Genomic DNA, 11806 nt, shown 5'->3' with positions numbered 1-11806 from the left:
AGCGGGGGAGTGGCCGGGGAGCCCCTTCTCCTCCCGCCCCGGGTGCTCCCCGCAGGTCTGGGTAGAAAATGCCGGGTTACGGCTCATTTTGCGGGCTCTTCTTCCTAAAGAAAACTCTTTTCCAGTTCACGTGGACCGGTACCACTTCTACTTCGACATCACCGCGATGGAGAAGGGCGAGCAGGTGCTGAAAGCCGAGTTCAGGGTCTTCAAGCTGAAGAGGACACAGGTGTCCCTATCTGATGTGAAACACTTTTGCAAAGTAAGTGGGGAAATAATCTATTAGTTAAACGCTTACTTGTTCTTTTGTTATTAATAATACTGAAAATGAGGAGTACAACCACTTACCACACAAACCTGCTTTATTTTTGGTTTTATTTGATACCTGTCCTCACTGTTTCCCTTCTTCCACCGTGCAAAGTGAGTAGGCACAAGGTTTTGGCCTTGGCAGTATGCTGTCCTTTGCACTCTATGGCAGGGAGCTCTCCCTAAGATACTCATGTACCTATTCAAACCGTGCCGTACTTTTCTGGGGTTTGATGTTTTGAAATTCGCATCGAAATTTATCTCCTTCTACTGCTCTACAGATTAATAATAGCAACAGTGGGTTCATAGGGAAATAGGGCAGGTGAGGATTCTGACACTGAGTGTGGCTGTTCTTTTGGGACAAGGCAGGATTGGACTTTTGCAGACCTGGAGACAAAGGTGTGGCAGAACAGAGGACTGTTGTGGTGTCACATCAAAATAGAAAGAAAAGGGGTGGTCAGGATATTTTTCCGTAGTGTCAAACAATCCAGTATTCTGCCTCTGAACACACCTACAAGTAGACGTATGTAGCAATACTTGTTTTTTTTCTGTTAAACTATACAGAAAACTAATTTTTCCTAGGTTTAAATGTGCAGTTTTACAGTTATGATATAGTAGAAATGTGCATAATCTTCATACTACTGGTTTTGCTGGAAGAACAGTTGCTTTCATTTTTGTTTTGTTGTATTGTTCTCTTGAAGGTGGAAGTGTATGAACTCTTGGAGAGTGGAAGTAAGCCACAAAAAAAACATCTCATTGCATCAAGATTATTGTCCCTGTACACAGAAGGCTGGGAAGTATTCAACGTCACACAGACAGTAAGCAGAGAACTCTGACTTAATTTTAATTGTAAACCTCTTAGGATGACAGTCAGCTTATAACTCCATCATTGCCCTTATTCTGGGTTTTCTGGTCAATACAAACTGAAGGAGTGAAGCAGAAGGAGCAGCTTTTTCTCTACACTTAAAAGTACACCTGAATTAAAGGAGAAGTGTTTATGTGCTGCTAGCAGCAGAGGCACAGTGAGAAGCGAGTAACCCAAACCTAGTCGATAGGAGGGACATCAGGCCAAGTATGTCATTGTGATTAAAACACATTAGTCCTTAGGCTGCCAAAGGAGATGGCATTAATTGTGTGCTAAGAGTAGGTTTTCATTTCTCCTTTTCATTCTGGTGTCATTACTGCAGAGCAGATGTGCAGTGTGTTTTAGCAGTTGTGTTTCTGGAATTTATCACGGTCCGACTGTTTTTCTTTTAACTTCCTCTGTAGACTTCTTTATTTGTCAGTTTCAGGATTTCTTTTGTTGTTGTCCTTAAACTGTAACGATATGTGAATTCCTTTCCATACCAAAAAAACAAACGTGGTTTAAAACATAGTTCCTTGGGTTTAAATCTGGCTCTTGAACAGTGCTTTTTCATTGCCTAAGCTTTATGATCAGACTGAACTGTTTGGTTTGGTTGAGCAGCATCCAAAGTCAGGATAGCTCTGCTTGAGAGTGGCCTTATCTATCATCAGTTAGCCACACTATTAATCTGTAATTACAGAGATTAGATAAAGTAAATTTGCTTGACTGTGAGTTAATTTCTTCAAAAGCCATAATTGTTAGTTTTAAATGAGTTTTAATGGTATGGAATTCTGGAGAGTTTGTATTATTCTAAGATTACTATGAAAAATCAGTTCCTGGCTAAAGTCAGAGAGGATTTATTTAATGTTAATTTTAACACCTAGATTCATCTATTCACTAGTAAATTTTCTGAAATTAATTATCTTCCTGTAAATGTAGCTTTGGGGAATTAATACAGTATTTTGGATTTTTAAATGTTGGGTTACTGGTTTAGATATTGAACTCAATTGTGTCTCAGCTACACAGTTACCTCAGTTCTGTTGTAATACTTGTTCTTATACTCTCATAGCTTGTTGCCTGTTCCCTAATATAAACATTGCTTAATTGCAGTGCTCTAACAAGAATATGGACAAGAATATTTCCATATTGTCCCTATGTAACAAGAACATTAAACATTACTTCATTTCCCTGTCGCTACCAGGTTTCCAAGTGGGTTGGAAACAGCAGCTCCAACCATGGCTTTTTGATAACTACAACACATGTATTCAACAACAGAATTGAGCACAACCTGGTTAAGTTTGCTAAGAGCCAGCATGCTTTGCAGGAGAGTAGAAATGCTCTTCTTGTCCTATTCACCAACAGTAATAAGAGGAGATCTTCCAGCTTTGTACCCTCTTCCACAGGTAAGTTTGCATGAGAGGGCAGTAGCTCTGTGTTAGAATATGAACTCCCTTTTCGTCTTCTGTTAGTTTCTGCTGCATCCTGTATACCTAATATCAATATTTACTTCCAGTGTTGAACAGATTTGAAGTTCAGCTTTGCCACTGATCAGTTTGATTTCATAGTTCTTGCTAGTAGGTCACCCAGCATCTTAAGTTGCCTCTCCCCTCAGAAAAAATGTGCTTGCAGGAAATATTCAAAAGTCCTAGGGACAATCTGGTTTATTTGCTTTGTAAAAGGGTGGAAGTTCTTTTTTTTTTTAATTACTATTTATATTTTTGTGGTGGTGAAGTTTGCATGAAAATTATAGATTAGGGTTAGGCTAAAAAAAACCTCAGTGACCTGGAAAGCTTTGTAAAAATGCTAGTAAAGCAACTGTAAGTGCTGTTTTCAAGAGTGGAAGAGGTTGTTAAATAAGCAATTTAAACCTCTCCGTCCCTGGATTGGTTTTTAAGCACCTGTTTAACTTCAGTGACTAATTAGCATTGTGACTAAAGGCTGCTTCCCTCCAAGACAACGCCCTCATCCATTAAATCACAAAGCACAATGTTTTACCTCTCTCGCGGGTCTTGCAGTAAAACCAAGTAAGGCTGGATTTTAGAGTCCAATAAATGCAAAGAGCAAAAAAGCTAGCAGGAGGGGCAAAATTTTTTATGGTTTGAGTGTGTAGGGTTTTCTGGTAAATATTGCGTTTGCATGTTAGAAAGAAACCATATAGGACTTGCATCAATATTAAGAAGGAGGTGGTGAAATGGATTTAAAAAAAAAAAAAAGAGGCTGACCTGTTTATTTTTAGTTTTCCAAAGAAAAATGTTTTTTAGTGAAATCCTAGATCCCAGTTTAATAAGCATCAAGCTCTGTATGGGATACTATGCCAGGACTGGGAAATTCTTACCCATTTCTCAACAAAGAAACTCCGTAGTCCTGCCTGCTGTTTGTGGTCAGTGAATCTGCACAGATTGTTCTTCCAACAGCCTGTGTATCAGTGATATCCAGCCTCTGTACATGGATCTTGAGGTCTCCATGGACATCTATCAAAGCTTCTCAGAAGACACTTTAAGAAAGAAAAGAAAAAAAAAAAATTGTTAGTAAACTACATTGTCTTGTAGAGTTCTAGAAACCTGGTGGTAATTTCTTCAATTCCAAAAATTACAAAAATATTTGTAAAGATACTATTTTACAGGAACACACTCTGTTTTCCAAGGGTATGGGTGAGGATATAGGTAAGGTTAAGGGTATGGGTAGTAGAGTTCCTGAGAGAATACTGGAGAGAGAAAAAGCCTGGTATCTCCAACCCCCTGCTAACACTGCTCAGCATGATATGTGTTTTTTTAGATGTGACTGTATATACCATTCTGATCAAATTCAGCCCTGAAAAGGGCCTGTGGGGTTTCACAGAATATATTTAGTATATCATTGAGCTTTTTCCTTTATATTTCTGCTGAGTTGAAGCCTTTCAGGCCACAAAGTGAAACAAGATTTGGCAGATTTTGAACTATTACTGAAATAGCAGTTGGGTACATTTAGTATATCATTGAGCTTTTTCCTTTATATTTCTGCTGAGTTGAAGCCTTTCAGGCCACAAAGTTGAAACAGAAGATTTGGCAGATTTTGAACTACTACTGAAATAGCAATTGGGTACACACCCCTTCTGGTACTTTCACACTTTTAAGTGTCATTTTAAAATGTACTCTGAAGACTTGAATGTAGATTTATGGAACAGGCTTTCAGGCAGAATAAGGTACTCAGGAAATTAATTTGTTTTGAGAAAGACTAACATGCAACTCCTTTCAGAACCAGAGAAGAACCCTGCCAAAACCAACGCTGAAACTCAGCTTATCAGAAGCAGCAGCGCAGGCGTGAGGAGGAGACCTCGAGCTGCTGCAGGCCCTCCTGCCAAAGGCCAGGTAACAGCATGTCACCGCAGGGAGCTCTACGTTGACTTTGGTGCTATTGGCTGGTCAGGATGGATTATTTACCCAAGTGGATACAATGCATTTTATTGCAGGGGATCCTGTCTCTTCCCCTTGGGGGAAAGTCTAAATGCAACCAACCACGCTACAGTTCAGTCCATAGTCCATACACTTAAACTGTCTGAAGATGTCAGCACACCCTGCTGTGTGCCAGATGAATTGAAGTCCCTCAATCTTCTCTACTTTGACGACAAACAGAACGTGGTCCTTAAAAATTATAAAGACATGGTGGCAAAAAGGTGCGGTTGTCATTAGCAGGACTTTTTTTTTGTCTGTGTTTGTCATGCACCTGGATTTCATTCCCTATTTGCCACTAAAGATACAAAGGGAGACTGCATTTCAATCTACAGGGCGGGAAAGCCAGAAACTCAGCTGCGCTTCAAATGCTGCTCTAATGTTGGCTTTCGAAGAGCTGTGGGCTTCTGGAGGGCGTGCTGACCTGCATGGAGAGCTCTTTGACTGCCTCTACACCAGAGGAAACCATTAAACCAGGAACTTGCTGTTTGAACGAGTTGAAACACATGGAGTGTTCAAATTAAGGCCTTGTTCTGCATCCTGAGACTCAGAATTTCCTGTGATCTAACAGGCGTGGTCCCCTGCCTCAATCCAGGAGAAGGTGCAGGCCTCTCAGTAACACAGCCTTATTCAGTTTTGACTGCATGATCCAGTGGGGATGTCGACTCCTACAGAGAGTGTTTGCCCAGAGCTGATCTCTGAGGCCTCTGCTGTCTGCAGTTCGTGCATTACCCAGAGGCACTTCTTCCCCCTGTTCTTCCTGCAGCTCTGCCAAATGCAGAGACCTCCTTCTAAGTCCTGCTGGGACTTGCTTGCCAGTCTGAGGGAACACACAAGTCATTATTTTTCTGGGAATCGGTGAGCTTTGCTTCTGACCTGGGGCTGTGCCTCTGTGTGATGAGGGGTCAGCTAGTCCCCCTCTTTGTAAAATCATTCTCTGCCACCATGGTCAGCTGTGGCTTTTGGGTGCTGTGGCAGCAGAGATTGCCTTTGTGTGTTTGCACAGTGGCTGTACAGTGGGATCCTAAGCTTGGGTCAGAACCCCCATAGTTTAGCAGGAAGAAAGAAAGTCATTAAGCTTTGGAGGCCCATCAGAAGATGATGGATGCTGGCATGGTCCTGTATCTGAGACAAGTTTGATGGAAGTGATCTGATTCACTTCCATTCTTCCTTGAGGAGCAGGACACAGACTTGGAAAGAGCCCCCTGAGGTCTTTCAGTCTTACTACAATCTAATGCAGGTAACCAGCCCATTGCAGTAACTGAGTTGTAACTTTTGCCTGGTTAGGTGTTTTGTCTCTATTAATCCTTGAAGGACGCTGACTTCTCACAGAAGGTGACATGTCCTGTGGGTAGAAACTTCATGGAGAATTTTTTTTACTCCAGTGAGATTAAAAAAGAAAAAAATAAAATTATTTACGTATATATTTTTCCTTCTGTAAATACTGATGTCTGTAATAAATTTTTATTTTATTTAAAACCAAACACTTGGAGTATATTAATTTAATCTATAATCTAAAGTGTTAATTTCCAAATAAATGTAATGTGACTTGGTCTGGGGTTTTTGTATTGTATTTGAACGTATGTGTTGTATTTGTGGTATTCATAGAGTCGTGAATCAAATACTTCTCCAGAAGAGAGGATATTCCCAATGGCTTCAGTGGGCACAGTCTCAAGTCCCCCAACTCCACACTGAGGAGTGTGATGGATAAGCAAGATAGATTGGGTTGGTCACATGTGCTTGTAGAAAAGCCTACCTCATGGAGGTCCTGAACTTAACATACCTGAGATGGTTTAAATTCTTCTTGGTGTGAAAGGCCTTATTTTCTTGTACATTGTAATATCTTGGGATGTCTTCATTAAACTTGCACTAAGTGTGTAGGCCAGGCATGTGCTTAGGGAGCTACAGCCTGGAATGGGTGGAGTGGAGGAGCCTGAGCACAACAAGGTTTTGGAAGGAAAGGACGGCGTGCACGGGTCAGTGTGCAGCAAAGGGTTTTCTCCTGCCTAGTTGATTCTCTGGAAGGCTGCAGAGGCTGTTATATCAGCAGAGCTGTGACCTTCCAATGTCAGAACAGCTCCAAGAGCAGGTCTGTTAGGAGCAAAAGGCTTGATTCCCCCAAGCCAGGGAAGCAGGGGGTGGTAGGGCTTCTGTATGTCCATCCAGCAGATCATGTGGTGAGCTGGTGGGGTGTGAACCATATGATACAGGCACTCCAGCATGACTGTCAAACCTGCTGTGTCTGCCCAGCATGGCAGAGCAGAAGTGTTTCTCCTTTCTACAGAACAGCCCATCATCACTGTGCTGCTCACACTGCCATCCGGCAGATCACGTGGTGAGCTGGTGGGGTGTGAACCATATGATACAGGCACTCCAGCATGACTCTGTCAAACCTGCTGTATCTGCCCAGCATGGCAGAGCAGAAGTTTTCTCCTTTCTGCAGAACAGCCCATCATCACTGTGCTGCCCACACTGCCTCATGTTCACAATTCCCAGACAAATGGCCCAAATCTTCTGCGTACATAAAATTTCTAGCTCTGTGGTGTGTGTGGAGTATGTTTTGATCTTAGTATATGGTCATCCTGGTAAAATGCCATGGAAGTCTGTAGCAGGATGGTGCTAACTGCTCCATCAGCCACACCCAGCCATTGGACTCAGTGCCATTGTCAAAGGGACTTTAGAAAGCATAAAGGGTCTTCAAGGGTCGTAATCTCACTTTACTGGTTTTTTTTCCCAAGATGCTGTTTTGCATTTTTCACTGCAGAATGAAAATATCTGTGGCATTTAAAATCTGGAGGAACCACACCCTTGGGAGTGGGGAAAATGTATCTACAGTGAGAGTCCAGACAAAGTAATTTCTGAATGGTGACTTCAGCTGATGTTATCTATGCTTCTTTTGGTAGGGGCCCTAAGAACTGAAGCCAGAAGTTTTTGCTGCCAAATAATGCTGGGAGACTGCATTTGGAACAGACTGGCTGAGTCGGGTTCTGTGCCCACCACGCTCCAGTCTTCTGTCCATGAAATGACAAATGCTTCCAGCACCATCAGCTGTGTATCAGCTGCATCCTTTACTGCTCAACTCAGAGAATTGTCCATCTTTTACCAGGGTATCTTAACAGGCTTCTTGTTTCAGACGCTATGGAAAAAAAGGAAAAATATCTATTGCAAAGCAAGTATGATTAATAAATAAATGATGGGCATGCTGAATATTAGCTAGCATAGTGCTGCCTTACAATAGGTGAAATATGCACAGTCAAGCTAGGAGCACTCAGTAGTTTTGCACACATTAAATTATTCTTTTTCTGCACCACTCAACATAGTCTCATTACGCCCCATTAAACCCTGATAATTAAAACAAAATATATTGGAATTGTTTATCCTGGACTTTGTAAGGAAATTGGGTTCATAAGAATGCCAAGGGAAAAAATTTACACTACACCAGAACTTGTAATTAGAATAATAATTAAGCACAGGTATGATTTTTTTTTTTTCTGGTTAGAATAAAGGTATATTTTCATGTTATTTGTTAACTGAAGTAAGTCAGAATTCCAAAATAGCAATGCTACACTTTGGAGTCTTGATTTAATCAGAACGTCCTATGTTTAGGTGGCATACTGAAAAGCAGCAGCTAGGGTTCAGGAGGGAATAGGGGTAGCCCTCAGTGTGCATGCTCTGGGAGAGGATTAGTGGCTCAGATTGTGCATTATGCCACTCTGCAGCACAACAGCAGCACGAGAAAACGAGGCTGATCACAAACCCTCTTGTGGTAAAGACTGTGTGAGGACCAGCGAGGAGCACACCTGGCCCTGAAGAGCTCTCCTTGTGAAGAGCAGACACAAAAAGGAATGGACTGCAGATTTTATATGCAGGATGCCACCAAGAGCATCAACAGACACCCCAGAGACTGAAATTCGGAGGTATAGAGAGGAAGAGCCCCACGTTGAAGGGCTGAGAGCCTTGCAGCATTTCTTCTCTGCCGCCAGCCCCAAGCCTCACCTGAGAGCAGGCTGGGGCTCTCTCAGCCGGCTCAGCTGGTGCCTGGAAGCAGAATGCCCTATTAACCATTCACGGTGGTGCATCTGTACGGTGCTCAGCTCTGCAACTCAGGCTCTGCTGGCTTGGCTGTCTGACAGCTTATGGGTCTCTGCATCCTCTCCCCGGTATGGAATCAGCGTGGTTCTCTGCTGGTGAATAATACACCTTGCATTTTATACCCACAGGCGAAGCAGAATGCCCTATTAACCATTCACCGTGGTGCATCTGTACGGTGCTCAGCTCTGCAACTCAGGCTCTGCTGGCTTGGCTGTCTGACAGCTTATGGGTCTCTGCATCCTCTCCCCGGTATGGAATCAGCGTGATTCTCTGCTGATGAATAATAATACACCTTGCATTTTATGCCCACAGGCACGTGGAAAGCAGGATTTCAGAAGCAGAAAGACTCAAACAATGTTTAGAAGAGAGTTTATCACCATGGTAAAGCTGGAGGCTTATACTCAACCCCATGATAGTTTGGTCTACATTTGGAACTAAAGAGGTCTAGGTATGTGAGGTATGTGCAGTCACACCCATTCCTGCATGAGGTGGGGAGAGCACTAGACCCGGCCCTGACAGCACTACAGGGGGATGGGGGTGGGATCAGTATGTTGTGGGGGAGAGCTAATGATAAAGAACACAAATCCACAAGAGATCAGATTCCATGGTCTCCTGTTTGTAGAAATGTTTGTTTTAAGGGATTTTTCTGGTGCTCCTGTTAGGAGGCATAGATGATAGGGAGATGCTGCTTGGCACTGAAGCGCTGGGGGGGGCGGGTGTCGGGTGGAATATGCTGGGAACGTCCTGAGGCGGGTAAGGCAGAAGGGGTGGGCTCGGGGAAGTGGTGTGGGATGGTTGCCTTGGAGAGGGGAGGAGGTAACTTCAATGTGTCTGCCCGGAGGAAGCTGGAGCACAGCAGTGCTGTAAGCCGTTGAAAAGCCTCTACTCTGTTCTGTCTGCTCTGCAGCCTTGAAATGATGCTTAACAGGAGGCATCCAGTTAGGAATGCTCTGAGTTGTTTCCAGATTGCCCGGAGCACTTACTATGGTTCCTCTTCTCCATGTAGGAAATGGGGCATTTATGTGCTTTACTTAAAATATCCATGGAGGATAGTATTTGATTCATAGTCCTGGAGCTTTTCTCCTAAAAAGAGAGGAGAGAAGCTGGGTGCCTATCATAAGTTCCAAGGCTTTCCCCCAGATACTGAACCCTCTAGATTGTCTCCAGTCCCTTTAAGATCATACATGCAAATATATAAACGCAGGCGTGCCTGTGCATGTGGGTTCTTCCTTTATGCACACCCATGGGCACATGCACTGGTGTTCAGAGGCAGCATCACTGCTGGTTTGCCCCAAACTGCTTCCCAAAGGGTGGTGCTACTTACCCCTAACTGAGGTGGAGTGCTCAGGGCTCATTTGAGAACATTGCCACATCCAGAGGGTGCATTTCAATGCCTGTGTACAAAGTATGTCCCACCTAGGCCATTTCTGCCTTTCTGGTGTTAGGTGTAGCTCACCTCCAAGGAAAGTAGTTAGCAGGTGTGAACTGACCTATGGTGAATGAGACAATTGTGCCTTAAAGCAGCTAATTAAGGGTTTCTTTCTTCCTACGGGGTTTATTGCCAGAAGCCATTCACAGAATAAGAGGGACTGCTAACTTGGTCACAAGGATGAGTGCAGCTCTAGAACCATGCAGATACTAACTGCCCTAATTCAGAGCTAGATCGCAGCCTGTCCTGCTTCTGGAAAACAAAAGCTCTAAGTTTGGCTTCTGAGAGGGAAAATGACCTGTTACTGAGAAGTGACTGGCATTTAATTGAAACCAATGCTGTAAATCCTGGTCTCATGACACAAAGCAGAGTTATGACATAAATCCCAGTACACAGGTTCAGATCTGCTCACAAAAGTCTTGGCTAACTCTCAGGTTAAACGGAGTTGTCAAGCAATATAAAAACGGTGTGTGTACTTAAAAATCACTGCAGACCATGTCCTGTGATCCATGTAGGGATAAACTGCTTTTCCACGTCAAATGTTCTGCTGAATGTGCTGAACCAATGTTGGTGGCCAGGAAACTGGGTCCTCAAAAGCCACAGACATGAAAATCAAGTATAATCTTATAAAAACATGCATAATATTCCCTGGGGTAAAATAAAAATTTTCCCTTTTCCTTTTTTTCTAGAAAGTGTAAATGTAACTTGCCGAAGGACAGGGTAAGAAAATAAGGCTATTTAAAAAAAAAAAAAAAGAAAGAAATTAAAATGAAGGTTTGAACATTACAAACTCTAAATGAACTCCAGAGAATGCCAGCAGAGTTCTCTACTCCCACCCAGCCAGGCAGCATAAACAAACTGGTTAACAGCATGGCCATGGCCATTCTCCTGTGTTTTTCTGGATGATAGCTCATGGATATATCTCTTGCTTCTCAGGCAAGGCCAACTTTAGCTACAAGTCCATCAACCGACCAGATCTCTGTGCTCCTCAAGACCACCCAACCTTTCCTTCTTCATCACATGCTGTCATGAGATCAGCACTTGGTGGTGACTCTGTGTTCTGACTGTACACAGAAGCCCACAAGGCAAATTATCCCTCTTACTTGATAGACAGGTGACCTTGCATGTTTCATGATGTATGTTTCATGGGTGACCTTGCATGTTTCATGATGTATGATAATCTGTTCCAAGTCTTGTCTTGAGCCTTCCAGGCTTATTTCATGAAATGTTCCAAGATGCTTGAGACGTTGATAGGACCTGTATTTTAAGGTAAGAAAATGGGACAGAGGGCATAGGAAAGGGTGGAGGAAGGATTTTGTGGTCCTGCTTTAAGAAAATATGTTGGGAAAGAGAAGGTTCATGAAGTTGAAGGTGCAAGGCTGAAAGGCCTTGGATGATCTCTCAAGGTGAACTTTTTTTTCAGATTGCTTTAAGACCCCACCTCTAAATTTTGCATGGCTTTGCACTGACTTGTTCTGAAGCCCAAAGAATGAATTACAATTTCCTCCTTTCCTTCATTCATGTAATATTCAGTTTGTTTAAATGGTTCCATCTCACTCTCTGAATCAACAAATCTCTGAACATCAATGAGCACCATTATCAGTGTTTCAGTAATGCCTTTCATTAGCACAGAGCATTCAGATCCTTAGAAACAACTCCAGAGGGATTTGGACGGAGAAAGTCCTAGTCCTAGTTTCCCAATGAATC

General features: G+C 42.8%; 1 protein-coding gene across 1 annotated transcript; it reads left to right on the top strand.

The window, feature by feature from the left end:
• Positions 1-125: 125 nt before the first annotated feature.
• LOC103782019 (bone morphogenetic protein 7-like) lies at positions 126-4818 on the top strand (the record flags this gene model as incomplete). The annotated part of the gene is made up of 4 exons (XM_008949748.1): positions 126-262; positions 1008-1124; positions 2352-2553; positions 4385-4818. Coding segments are annotated over 4 exons (890 nt in total), but the record flags the coding sequence as incomplete, so codon positions are not given.
• Between the last annotated feature and the right edge of the window lie 6988 nt (positions 4819-11806).

This window comes from Merops nubicus, unplaced genomic scaffold (assembly GCF_000691845.1).
Source record: "Merops nubicus isolate BGI_N331 unplaced genomic scaffold, ASM69184v1 scaffold41, whole genome shotgun sequence".
Taxonomy (NCBI): domain Eukaryota; kingdom Metazoa; phylum Chordata; class Aves; order Coraciiformes; family Meropidae; genus Merops; species Merops nubicus.
Note: the sequence above shows the minus strand (reverse complement) of the source record. Positions and strands in the feature narration are given on the sequence as shown.